Source organism: Stegostoma tigrinum, chromosome 10 (genome assembly GCF_030684315.1).
Source record: "Stegostoma tigrinum isolate sSteTig4 chromosome 10, sSteTig4.hap1, whole genome shotgun sequence".
In the NCBI taxonomy this organism is placed as follows: domain Eukaryota; kingdom Metazoa; phylum Chordata; class Chondrichthyes; order Orectolobiformes; family Stegostomatidae; genus Stegostoma; species Stegostoma tigrinum.
In genome coordinates, this window is record NC_081363.1 from 24,081,137 (window position 1) to 24,094,816 (window position 13,680).

General features: G+C 42.1%; 1 protein-coding gene and 1 long non-coding RNA gene across 2 annotated transcripts in view; one reads left to right on the plus strand and one right to left on the minus strand.

Annotated features, from left to right (window-relative positions):
- si:dkey-87k14.1 (leucine-rich repeat transmembrane protein FLRT2) overlaps nt 1–12,833 on the plus strand; it is a 59,718-nt gene extending 46,885 nt beyond the window's left edge. The window contains exons 2-3 of the mRNA XM_048538082.2: nt 5,833–6,120; nt 6,461–12,833. Of these exons, the coding sequence (XP_048394039.1) occupies nt 6,905–8,884 (1,980 nt within the window). The 5' untranslated portion in view covers nt 5,833–6,120; nt 6,461–6,904 and the 3' untranslated portion in view covers nt 8,885–12,833. The remainder of the gene's footprint in view (nt 1–5,832; nt 6,121–6,460) is intronic.
- On the minus strand, nt 753–6,078 carry LOC125455722 (uncharacterized). Its single transcript, XR_007248294.2, has 3 exons — nt 5,810–6,078; nt 2,133–2,241; nt 753–1,561 (listed from the first exon to the last, which is right to left on the minus strand). It is a non-coding gene; the product is annotated as an uncharacterized LOC125455722 (long non-coding RNA).
- Nucleotides 12,834–13,680: the final 847 nt, after the last annotated feature.

Genomic DNA, 13,680 nt, shown 5'->3' on the forward strand with positions numbered 1-13,680 from the left:
TGGAAAATCAGCTTACATTTCCATTATAAACGTAGTAATGGCGAAATGAAGAAAAATGGTGGTACAATGAATGGGGATGGTACGGTGGCTCAGTGGTTAGCACTGCTGCCTCACAGCGCCAGGGACCTGGGTTCAATTTCACCCTGGGGAGACTGTCTGTGTGGAGTTTTCACATTGTTCCTGTGTCTGCATGGGTTTCCTCCCACAGTCTAAAGATGTGCAGGTTAGGTGGATTGGCCATGCTAAATTGCCCATGGTGTTCAGAGATGTGTAGCTTAGGTGGGTTATAGGAAAATGGGCCTGGGTGGGACACTCTGAGGGCTGGTGTGGACTTGTTGGGCCAAAGGACTTGATTCCACACTGTAGGTATTCTATGATCTATGATCTATAATTAAGACATTCAAAAGAGAATTGGATTATAAAGTGGAAAGGAGGAGTTTGCAGGGCCACTGGGAAAGAGCAAGAGAGTGGCTTTAGTGAACTGTTCTTTCAAAGGATGAGCACATACAGATCAGGCTACAATTCTATTCGTGGAGGTTTAAGAGAATCCAAAAGATTACTGTTGAAATTTTCATATATATGTTCCAGCAATGGCTGTTCTCAGATGCGATCCTGCTGCCTAACTACCTACCCTGTGCAGCTCAATTAAGGTGAGAGTTCACCTTGAAATGTGCAATTTCACCATTGCTCATACGCACCCACACACTTTTGCTGAATGCTTATCCAAATTCTCTCTATCCTACCCCCTAAATACACCAGCCATGGCTCAATGGTAGCATTCCCACCCGAGTCAGAAACAAGTGGCTTCAAGTCCCACTCAAGAAACTTCTCGGAATCCAGAATAATATTTTTAATGCAGTTTATTACAGAGGGAGTGCCACCCTGTTATGGTGGCATATTTTGACTGAGATGTTGGACTGAAACCTCTTCTGCCCATTCCAGTGGACATAAATGTTCCTATTATATTTTTAAGATGAGGTGAGAAAGTTTTAAAAAAGACATGAGCAGCAACTTGTTTTCACACAAAAAGTGGTTTGTATGCAGAATGAACCTCCAGAGGAAATGGTGGATGTGTGTGCAGTTACAACATTTGAAAGACATTTGGATAAGTATATGAATAAGAAATGTTTGGAAAGATATGGGCCAAGAGCCAGCAGGTGGTACTATTTTCCTTGGGGTTATGTTCAACATGGACTGCTTGGACTGAAGGGTCTCTTTCCATGCTGTATGACACTATGACAAAGGACATGATGTCTTGGCTAATATTTAGAGGAAGCATATTTTGTCATTTTCCTTGTTATTTATTGGACTTTGCAGTGTGCAAATCACCAGCTATCCTCTTACATTACTACAGTCACTACACTTCAAGAGTTACTTAATTGATTATAAAGCACTAGAAATCATAAAAGGTGCGATATGAATGTGATTTTGTTAATTCATTCAAATAGATGGTGCCAATTGCTGAGGGAGTTTGTAAGATTGGGAGGCAGCTCCTGCTGTATCGTGCTGCCTTTGTTCTCACTGTTTTCTGCTTCCTGAAGACTGATTGGGGCTCCTGGAACTGAAACGCAGACAGAAAAAAGGGACAAGTGTTAGCATTTAGTGACATGGGTAAGCAGAGACAGATGGTTAGTTTCTGAAAGCAGTTGCAACTTGTAGTAGTAACCCGGGCTCCATTTGTAGCTCTCTTGCTCCCCCAAGTCAGAGAGTTGCAAGTTGAAGTCTCACTCCAGATCTTAAACAGAACAGTCAGTTCTGATATTATAGTACTGAGGGCGTGTCATGCTGATGGTGATGCCATCATTTGAATTAGGCATTAAAGCAAGATCCCAGGCAATATTTCAAACAGCTTCGGAATTTTCCCCAGTGCCATGGCCAATGTGTATCCCTCCAATTAAAATAATTAAATCAGATTATTGGTGTTTTCCTGTTTGTGGGTGCAGGCTTATACAAATTATCTCATACATTTCCTGTATTACAACAATGGAAACAGTTCAGAAGTATTGTATTTCAAAACAATCTTGATGGACTGATGTTTTGCAAGGTACTAAAGAAACATTTTTCACATCATGTATAGGTTTGACATTAAAGGAGGGAAAGATTGTTTAAAATCATTCAAGATGTCACCTTACCAGGTGCCATGCTCTTATTATGCCATATGCCCATGATGCTTGTCAACTGATCTTCAGGTGGGTTCAGCTTCTGAAAGATGTGAGGTCCATCCCCAGGCACTGGCTATTCCTGCAAGGAAGGAGAATGTGAATGTCAGAGTATTGAGTGATTTTGAATACCTGCTTGTCAGGGTGAAACAGTGGCTTGTGAAAGATGGGCAAGTTGTGGAGAGACACAGCAAGGGCTAACAAGAAATGCAAATGCAGAGTGACTGCAGAAAGATTCTGAGAAGATGATGTGAAATGAAGATGCTGTGGTGATTAATCAGCACTGGAGCATGAGCTCATTCAAGGCTGAACAGTAAACAATAGAGCTTATCTTTGGTGCTGGTGAAATTGTTACATTTCTAGGGGATATTGCAGCTATGTCCTTCACCGATCATTTCAAAGAAAACAAAATGACTGCAAATGCTGGAAATCAGAAACATAAACAGAAATTGCTGGAGAAATGCAGCAGGTCTGGCAGTTTCTGTGGAGAGAAACAGAGTTAACATTTCAGGTCCAGTAGCCCTTCTTCACAACTGATAAAGGCTGACCTTTCCCCATTCCTTTGTCTGGTCAACACTTGTTCTCTCTCAACAAAAACTGAAAGAACTGCAGGTGCTGTAAATCAGAAACAAAAACAAAAATTGCTGGAAAAGCTCAGATCTGGCAGCATCTGCAGAGACAAATTAGAGTTACCAACATTTCAGGTTCTGAGAAAGGGTCACTCGACCTGAAATGTTGACTCTGATTTCTCTCCACAGATGTTGCTGGATCTGCTGAGCTTTTCCAGCAATTTCTGATTTTGTTTCTTGCTCTCTCTCTGGGCTACATCTCCAACTATTCTTTACATTTCCCACCCACCACCTCATCTTTATTATATATACCAACGTGTTCCTGACTACGGTCAGTTCAGAGGACTGGAAACATTAAGTCTCTTTCCACTGGTACTGTTGAGTGTCCAAAGCAATGTCTGTTTTTGCTTCCTTCTCCGACCACATGCTTTACCATATCTGTTGACTCCCGATATCCGAATACCTTTCGACATACGGAGGTGGGCGTATCCGTCCGTCTGACAGCAGTCACTCGACATGTTATTGTAGGTGGTTTGTAAAGGAGCAAATGTGTACACGATTACTAGTAACTTGAATCTCCCCCCTTCTGATTCAGAACCCAATCATCCTTGACATTTCTACGAAAAAGAAACGGGGCTTTTTTTAAAAAAAGTACACTTTATTTTTCGTTTTGTTTTGCAACACGAACGCGCCTCCTCCATTGAGAAGCACCCATCCCGGGTGTTAACTCACTCGATTTCATAGGTTCCCAGTAGCACTGGCGCTGGGAAGAGACCTCACTGATAAGGGATAGTCCGCTGAACCCTCGGTCAGGCAGATGCCTGGTTGTCGGACAACCTGAGGAATTGGGTGGGGTAAGAATACTTTCTACCCTGCTCAAACTTGCACATTCACCCCATCAAATAAAAACGCATCGCCGCGCCACTTCAAACTGGGGCGCACATGATCTCGGAAACAGCGCTCTCCACTCTCTGTCCCGATTCTCCAGGGGCGAAACTCGCCGAGCGCTTCTGGCAAATGAAATGCTGAACATTTTAAGCATCGCCGGCAAAACCAAAATAGGAGACGAACGCTATACCGTCGGGGCCGCAAAGCTGTGTGACATTTAAAAGCATCAGGTGCCACTTCACGGAAAAAATGCACATTAGCATTACCCACACCTTTACGTATTTTTGTTGGGGGGGGGGAGAGACTATCAATATGCATTGGTGACATGTCCACCCCTTAAATTCCGCTCAGTTCCCTTTAAATGCAGTTTATCCCTCTCACAGGACCGCTCTCGGTGTTTCTTCTTGCTTGCTCCCCCCACCCCCGGTGCTTTATTTTTTCCGCCTTTTTTCTCTCTCCGTGCGGTGTGTCAATGTATCTTTTTGTGTCTCTGGTTGGACGGTGAGATTCAAATCATTACGACAGCTGCAGTTTGTAGCGTATCGCTTTCGCGCCAGCTCACTGCATGGTAACAAGCTGTCCTCTCGCTAGCTTACAGTGCCACCTCGCTATGACCCGCTGCATTTGCTGCTGTAACCGCAGGCAAAGCAAGCAACTCGCCTCGAGCACTTGTCAACGGTGTGCACGGCTTAACCCTACCTGATCTGAAAAAAGGATTGAAATATGTATAAATGTATTGCATTGTATTTTAACTGGGCCACACTTGATGCCCCCCAAACCCCCGAGTCTGTCGTGCACGAAAAATGCACGCAGAATGAAGGGGGCGAATTCAAAGCGGCTATGTGCAGTTTGCTTTTTCTGCTGGGTTTGGGAAGGTTCGGGGTGGGGGGTGCTCTGTTCCAGTCACCGGGATACTAAGCCGAGGACGCCGGCTTTGTGAGTTTCTCATCGCGCCTTCGGTAGAACTGGGGTTGCTCACCGCCAAGCGGTTACAGTGAATTAAAAGTTGCAGCAAATCGTGCGATAAATTATATTTTAAAGAAAATGTAAACCGACTGTGCAGTTCCCAAGACTGTGTCTCTCCCCTATCGCTGGCAAAGGAATTTAAATACTCGAAGAATCATTTCGTTTTAGGCAAAAAAAATCCACCGTAGGCAAAGACACTATTAATTTCCACACCCCCCCCCCCCTCCCCGCCAACCCGGTGTTTGCGGAATGGTCTAGTATTGGAAGGTTTGAAAGGACTGAGTCTACCCGCAGGGTTTCCTGAAACTAAAAGGCCGGCAGAGGTGGTCTTGTATTTATTTGTTCTGGTAGCTTAAAAGTGCGAATCGCTTTTTCCGGGCCACGGATAATACAGGGAATTTTAGCTAGTCCAATCGAATAATTTGGAAAAAAAAAGACACAGCGAAATGGTTAGTTGGACCAGAAAGCAATTGTTTCTGCAAAAACTTGAGTAACTAGCATTAGAATCCGACACAGCAGCACCCCCCCCCCCCAAAAGAAAAACCCTCGGTCGAATGATGATCAGTGACTATCAATCGTGTAATTCTGAATTAACTTTTTCTTAACCCACACACATCGCCACCGCTTAATACTTTCGTTTGCTGCCAGTTGAGATTTTAGCTGAGTGTTGTGGAAGCCTTCCAAGTTTATAATTTTTTTCAGAAACGCGTTTTCTTTCTTTAAATTGTACAGTAAAACTCAATTTTAAAAAAAATATAGTTCCCATCGGCCATTTGAGTGTTGTCGATCTTGTTACATTTCCGAGGCGTGCTCAAGGTCAGGGAAGTGGGGCGGGGGGGGGGGGGGGCTTTTAGCTCTTACCTCTTGGTGGAGGAAATTTGGATGTGGGGAGGGGAGGTGAAAATAGCGGCCACGGTGACTGCTTTATCGGCAGTTTGTCCAAGGCAGGACTGGGCACAGACGTGTTGTTGGGGGGGCTCCTGCGTTTCACCTCCTGCCAGGACAGAATTGGAGAGAGAGATGGGAGGGTCTGAGAGAGAGATCGCTGTCAGCTGAATTCATTACTGTAAACATCTCCCAGGGGTTTTAAGAGGGAAAGGGAAGACTTACATTAGCAATAAACAGCCGCATCATTACTGGCGTGTGACTGCGTGCAGCAGGAATTCAGTCTGGAGCGCAAGGAAGAGTGATAGTTTTTTTTTACTCTTTCTTCCTTTCTTTACCTACCGTATAAATCCTCCCGCCTCTAGAAGAGAAACCACCGGCAGAAGCGACACTTGAAGGGCTCCGGTGCTTTTTGAGGGAGCGGATAGAGAGAGAGAGAGACCAGAGCATGGTCACACTGCTGAAGCAGAACCTGCCGCTGGACTGAGCGGAGAACGCTGTTTCAGTGATGACAGGAGCCGAGAGCAACACAAGTCAGCCCCCAGCAACTACTAGGACTGCTCTCCCCGGATTGTCCATCAAACCAGGAAAATCGTGAAAGAGAACGAAAAGCAGAGGATGAGCGAGTCACAGAATCGGACAACAACGTAAAGGTAGTTGGAATCTCTTCTAGTAAAAATCGTTTGAATTTTATACACGATTGCAATTTGATTTTAATTATCTGGTGCTAACATCCATCACTTAATATTAACCACCATCGCAGCTGCTTAAATTTTAGTCTGAGGCTATTTTTATTCTCCTCTGTCTTCTGAACTGGCTTTTTAATAGTCTTGTTTTATTAACTGGCATAGAGTAAGCTGAAGGCAGTTAATGGTATGCTGACAGCCCATAGATTTTTCCAGCAGAGGCAGCTCTCGGTTGAAAAATACAGTTCTGAGAGTGTGTGAATCCATATGAACTATTAATTTATTTCTTATGATTTTTTAATCTAAGGGAATAGGATTCCAGGTGTACAAGGCAAGCTGAGATGACACCCCTTTCTGACTTGGAGCAGCAGTGTGTGACGAAGAGACTCCAGATTTAATAAACCCACGGAAAGCTGCTAGCCTCTGTGTCTGCATTTATATGTGCGCTTTCAAATTGCCAATCTCCGGTGAAAGCAGACTGTGATGTGCTTTAATTCTCACCAAGTGTCCTGGTTTAGATGGAAGAATTTGCAGGTCTCGGCTGTAGTTTACAAATTGCTGCTTCCACTGTAAAGTCATAAAACAAAAACGCACACAAGGATTATTCTCACCAGGCACATGTACTGTTTCTGCTCCCAAGTGTTTGGATGAAGCAAATACTGGCTGTACATTCACAGGAGCTGCCTCTGGCATTGTGGATTTTTAAACTGCCTGCTGTTTTACAATTAGAATTCCTTAATTGTTAAGAGTGATGGGAATGTCACAGACCAGAGTCTGTTTCGTGGACTGGATTACTTTATTGCAGTTATGGATTATATTTCTGTTGGGACTGTGCACGCCAGTAACGGAGGCAGATTTTTGTCCTTTGGAGTGTCGTTGCGATAAGAAATTTGTTTACTGTAATGACCGTGGCTTGACATCAGTGCCTGCTGGGATACCAGAGGGTGCCGCTATTCTCTACCTCCAAAACAACGTCATCAACAATGCTGGATTTCCTCTTGACTTGCGAAATGTGCTGTCTGTTCAAACAGTATACTTGTACGGCAATGAGTTGGATGAGTTCCCCGTAAACCTACCAAAAAACATGAAAGAGCTCCACTTACAGGAGAATAATATCCAGACTGTCTCCCGGGAAGCTCTCAGCCAGTTGCAGAAACTCGAAAAGCTACATCTGGATGACAACTCCATCTCAACAGTTGGCATTGAGGATGGCGCTTTTCGAGAAGCTACCAACCTCAAGTTGCTGTTCTTGTCCAGGAACCACCTGAGCAGTGTGCCTGTTGGGCTCCCATTAGGGTTGGAAGAGCTCCGGCTGGATGAGAACCGGATCTCCACTGTGCCGGAGCTAGCCTTTCAGAATCTGACCCTTCTTCAGCGCTTGGTCTTGGATGGGAACCTCCTGACCGACAGTGGGATTTCTAAGGGAGCCCTGGAGCCGCTGGTCAAGTTAACTGAACTCTCGCTGGTGAGGAATTCTCTCACTGTGCCCCCACCAAATCTTCCAGGTGGCCACTTGGTGAAACTGAATTTGCAGGAGAACCAAATCAGTCAGATTCCGGTCACCGCCTTCACACAACTGAAACGGCTCGAGAAGCTGGATCTCTCCAATAATCAGCTGCGGATGCTGGTGAGAGGAGTTTTTGATGGTATGACCAGTCTGAAACAGATTCTTTTGAGGAATAATCCCTGGTATTGCGACTGCAACATAAAATGGGTAACCAAATGGCTGCAGTCACTTTCGTTTTCTATAAACGTGCGTGGGCTGATGTGTCAGGGCCCAGAAAAGGTCAGAGGAATGGCTATAAGAGACCTGAACATAAACCTGGTATCCTGCCCAACTACCGTACCCACTCCTCAAATCACACCCAACCCACCTGCTCCCTTGCCATCTGCTGTGGTGACTGTCATTCCTACCACCTACACTTCTGGTGCCAACACCTCCATTCTTTCCTTAGCACCAGGGTCAACTGCTCTTGTGCCTACCGGAGACAAAGAATTCACGGACCCTTTGCCTGTCGGTCAGTTGCAACTAACTGTGCAGTTCGTGAATGACACATGCATTCAAATCAGTTGGCTGGCCATATTTGCAGTGACCAAGTACAGAATCACCTGGGTGAAACTGGGTCACAGTTTAGTCGGTGGCATTGTGCACGAAAGGATAGTCAGCGGAAATATGGAGCAACTGAGCTTGCTAAATCTGGAGCCAAAATCGACCTACAGGATTTGCATGGTCTTGCTGGATGCCTCAAATAACTTGCACATGGAGGACGATACTGTTTGTTTAGAAGCCACCACAAAGTCGTCATCTTTTAACACGAACATGGCCTCAAGTCCTGAGCAGGCAGCCCAGCAGGACCTGAGCTCCCCATTACTTTTGGCAGGGTTGATAGGGGGAGCTGTGATCATTGTACTGGTGGGTCTGCTTGGTGTTTTCTGCTGGCACATGCATAAAAAGGGCAAATACGATTCGCACTCATGGAAGTACAATCGGGGGAGGAGGAAAGATGACTACTGCGAGGCTGGCACAAAAAAGGACAACACTATTCTCGAAATGACTGAGACCAGTTTTCACATAGTCTCATTAAACAATGAACAAATGCTCAAAGAGGATTTTAGACTGCAGTCAATATACCCTCCGAATGGAGCGATTAACTTTACAGACTGCCACACCAGAAGCAACAGCAGATACTGTACTGGTGGGGCACCAGATTTGGAGCAATGTCATACATGACTGTGCAGAATAATGACCGTGCAGTTATAGGACTTTCTAGAATATATTTGTGAAATATTGTCCAGACAGATTGTGTCTGCCTACTGTGTAATTTATACAGTGTAAAAAAAGGCTATCTTTTTTATTATAAAAAATAAGTAGCAACAATTTTGTAATGCAGTCAAGTGATTTAAGAAAAAAGAGATTAAGTAAGCTGTATCGTTGTTGCTGTACAATCAAGGCCTATGTTCATAAAAGATTTTTTTTTTAAAAGTATGACAGCATTTAATGATGTGGTTTCACAGTTGGGGTTTAAAACATCTTGTGAACAGTTACGCTGGCACCTAATTTAAATACTAACAAATACTGACAGTTGGTCTGATCTTCCCAAGCCATCCCTCCACCATGTTTCTCACTTTCCTGTCTTGAAAGTGGTCGTCCCACATTGTGGCATTGATTCCTCTTTTGTCAGTAACTTGTCCCTCAGTATGGCCCGATTGAGTTGTGAACTTAAATATGACTGCAAGTTTGCAGTCACGGAGGCAGTCCAGTCAAACCCAACATCCACCTACTTTTCAGCTGGGCGAGCAGTGCATTGCATTGTGCTGCAGTCAGGCGTGGAACCTATTAATAATTCTCTGTAGTCTTACTGCACACTCCCCCCAACCCAATCAGTAGCACCTTGAGACCAGATTTAGCACCTTACTACTTAACTGTGACCAACCCACTTGGCTCAGCTAGCAGTTGGTCTTCACGACTGAAAACTACACCGCACATTTAATGACCCATTTCAGAAGTTCTACTGCTTCAATTGCATGTTCACTACCTTCAGTAGAACAGATGAGCAGTATAAATTGATGGCTTTTCATAGCGACTTCTTAACACGCCAGTTAAACTCAGATCTTTTATTTCAAGCTGTGATTAGATTCCCTCCTACAATTAAGTGAATTAAATTTATTCAATTCAAACTCGACAATAGACAATATTTTATACATTTGAAAAGTATGATAGGTTCATAATAATTAGGTCAAATTAGATGTAGAATTTATCACAAGGTAATATTATAGTTCTAGCACATTTGTTGATTAACAGAAGACAAAATGAGGGATGTTCTCAAACAACAAAAACTAAGTAATTCAAAGGGTACACATTTATTATTGTTGACTTGGTAAAATTTTACTTGCATTTGAGACAAAAAAAATTTGAGCCATTTTAGTTAATGTGATTTTAGCCCAAAGCCACCAAGTCATGGTAACAGTGAAGCATTAGGATGCCGACTTACTCACCAATTCAGTCCTTATGAAGAAAATCATACAGGAAGACTAAATATGTAATAAAATGACATGAATTGATCAGCATTACATCGGGTCCTCACAGGTAATATGAAGCATTTACATGTCCACTCAAAAACCTGGTGTCATAGGTTCAAGCGAAATAGTAGAAGGATTCAAGGGGATATGAGAAACTTTTTTTATGTAGAGGGTGGTGGCTGTCTGGAATTTGCTGCCTGAGGTGGAGGCAGACATCCTAAACTTGAAAAGTACCTGGATCTGCACCTTAAATGCTGTAAGTTGCAGGGCTATGAGCCAAATGCAGGAAAATGGGATTAAAAAGAACGTCCGGGTGTCTTTGGGTCAACGTGGACTAGATGTGCTGAATGGCCTCCTACTGTGCTGTATCATTTTGATGGCTCTAAGTGGAAGCCATTTGTTACATTTCATACTTGTTGCTCAGATGAATGAGTTAGAGCTGGGGCATCTAATTATTTTTATAATCAAGTGTCCAACTAATTGTTGGAACAATTGTTAACTTTTTAGTTACATTATGGTTTACAAAAAATGGTGTCATTTCTTACTTCAGTGTGCAGATGCCATCTTTAACAGGAGCGTATTGCTGTCATACCAAACAAACTTTACCCATTCAGATTGGCCAGTTTGCAACTAAAGCTTTTCTACTCTATACTTGGGGTTTTTATTTCTCCCTTCTGTCTCTGTCTCCCTGTGCCTTCCATGCCACAAAAAGGATGGCCTGTTTCCTTATCCTCTGACCCCTGCCAGCTCAGCTGTGTTGGCAGCCTGAGGGGAGGGTATAAACACCATGGCATGACTGAGATCAGGAACTCGCCATGCATAAGCACAAACTCAATAATATACCATTTCCGTGGCGTCACAAAGACCTTTAACACTTAGTGTTATGTGCCACAATATCCTGTTTAGTTGACAGAAAGGACAGCTTGTTAACTGAAGAACGATGACTCCATTTTAATAATAAGACTACTGCATTAACAGTGTTCTATATAATATCTGAATGATAACAGTATTCTGTCCAATTTCTGTCAATGGTCATCGGTAAATTATCTTGGGCATACTGATAATGAAAGCTGAAGCATTAGAAATTCACGTAAGTCTCTAATGGTTATACATTTAATTAATTTAATCTGATTAATCCACGTAACATTGACCCCACTGCAATGTTCATTCCTTGTAACTTCCACTTAAAAACCAACAGTTCTGATATTGAGCCAGTTTTGAGAATAAGCAATACTGGTAAACAGGCATCGCACTAAGGTGATCAGAATAATAACAGAAGTCCAGAATCTTTTTTTTTAAATTAAGAAAATGCCTACAGGAAGAATGCTTAAAAAATATATTAAAATCTATTGCTACTTTTGTAATACAGATGTCAGAACATGTTTGTGCAAATTACACAGTGTCAAAATATTTTGGTTTAACCTTTTCATTATGTTCCGAATTTTCTGTAGTGCAAGGAACCAAAGTTCATTAGCTTGCACCCTTTTGGTGTATCATGTATGTGCCTTGAATTTAAATCATAATGTTCAGCCCTTGAAATCTTCTCATTCCTACCCCCACCTTATTATTTTGCAGAGAATGTATGAGTACATTAACAAAACAAAGCTTTTGTGAAAAAAATAAACAGCTATGAAAGTTGACTATTTCAAAAGTAAAGTCATGTGGATCATCTTAATTTCAGGTAAAGATAACTGACTTTTATGTTTGTGCAGTCTTAGAAATCTTGTCTTTGGTTCTGAGTTGTTACGAAAGCAACAAGTACCCCTTTTGTGACATAACGACCACTTTTTACCATTTTAAAATCTTCTAGAAAATAGACTAAGATGATTTTTTTTTAAATGAGAACAGATAGATTTTTGTAGTAATTTAAAGAAATGCAGTGACCAAGCAATTTGTGGAACAGCACACAATAGCCCATGACGTGATTACAAATTCCCCTTTTAAAATACGAAATAATGTGATAATTTATTAAATTGGTTAGTGATACCTTATACAGTGCAACACATTTCTTTAGATTCAACATGCCAAGGGTCTGTTGCCACAATTGACAACCAGTTAATCCTTATTTTATAAATGGATCAGTGCACTGTTAGCTTTTTATTTTTTTAAATAACTGCTTCAGAGCCAATGTTGTAATAAAAAAATCCTTTGAAAATATTTTTTCTACTGCAAAATGGATTAAAAGTACCCTTTTTTTTAACACTGGGTGAAAAAAAAACACATTTCCGAACCATAGGGAGATGAAGGGATCAAGGTCACTTGTGCTCAGTTTAACTGTTTAGCCTTATCTAGAGCAGAAAATCTCATGTCGAGAATTCAACAGTACATTTTATGTTTTGTGTATATTTTTGTCTTGTCAAGGTGGGAGAAAGAAATCTTATGCTTTATATATAAAATGGCTACTTGATGTAACTTATAATAATGCACAGATATACTTGTTTTACTGACAGGTTGCAGAATCCAGAGATACTCTGTACCTCACTTGCATATTCCTTACTTTCAACAAATTCTCTGTATTTCTAAAAGATTGTTTGAAGGATGTCCATAACCAAAATACAAAATAAAGTATGGTCACAACATACACTGTGCTGGCATTAGAACTGCTTCATGTTATTCGGAATAAATGGAAGATACAGCATGAGTCAGGCTTGTGAACTTTTGCTTGCATCCTATCCTAGCAGTTCTTCTGCCTCCATGGATTTTATGTCGTGAGACAGTAAATCTTTCCTTGTTGTAAGTGTAATAATTCACAGGGATGGAGAATGCAGCAATGCTAAAGGACACTTTCCCTATTAAAGAGATGCAGTGTAAGTCAAGGTTGATAAAGGATTTTAGTTTGGACCTTTTAACCATCAAAGGAAAGCCCTTAATACTTGTGCATTATCCAAAGGCAGAAGATTGAATTGTTACCTGTGCTCATCTATGGACTTGCACATTTTTATATTCTGGCCCCCAAAATCCATCATGAGTATAGTGGTTTAATTGGTAACCTGCTGAGCTGGCACTGTCAGTAGAGAATCCCAGTTCACTCCCATGCCTGGAAGCAGGGAAGAGTGTTGTCAAGACCTTCTCAACACCACCTCCAACACCGTCTCTATCATCCAACACTGCTTTAGGAGGATAGTCATAAACCAAATTTTCTTCTCCTGTGTGAGCTGCCCCCTCATGCCCCTAATAAGACTTCTGGAAGTAAACGAAGGGTGGGAAAATGCTGAGCTCTTTCAAGGCTGAAATGAGACATGCCCTTCTGGTATGTTCACCTGGAAATCCCAAAGACTTTTTTTTAAACTGTAGCGTCTACCTGTTTGTTTCAACTACTATTGAAATGTGATACAATATGACAGAGGATATTGCTGAAAATATGCGTAACAGTGCAAAATAATATTGAGCTTCACAGAGTATTGGGTTCTATCGAATGGGATATTATAAGGGGATTCAGATTCCTCGACACATACAATAAAAGCACTTAAGACACTTACATTAAAGCTCAGACAGGATCATCCTTTG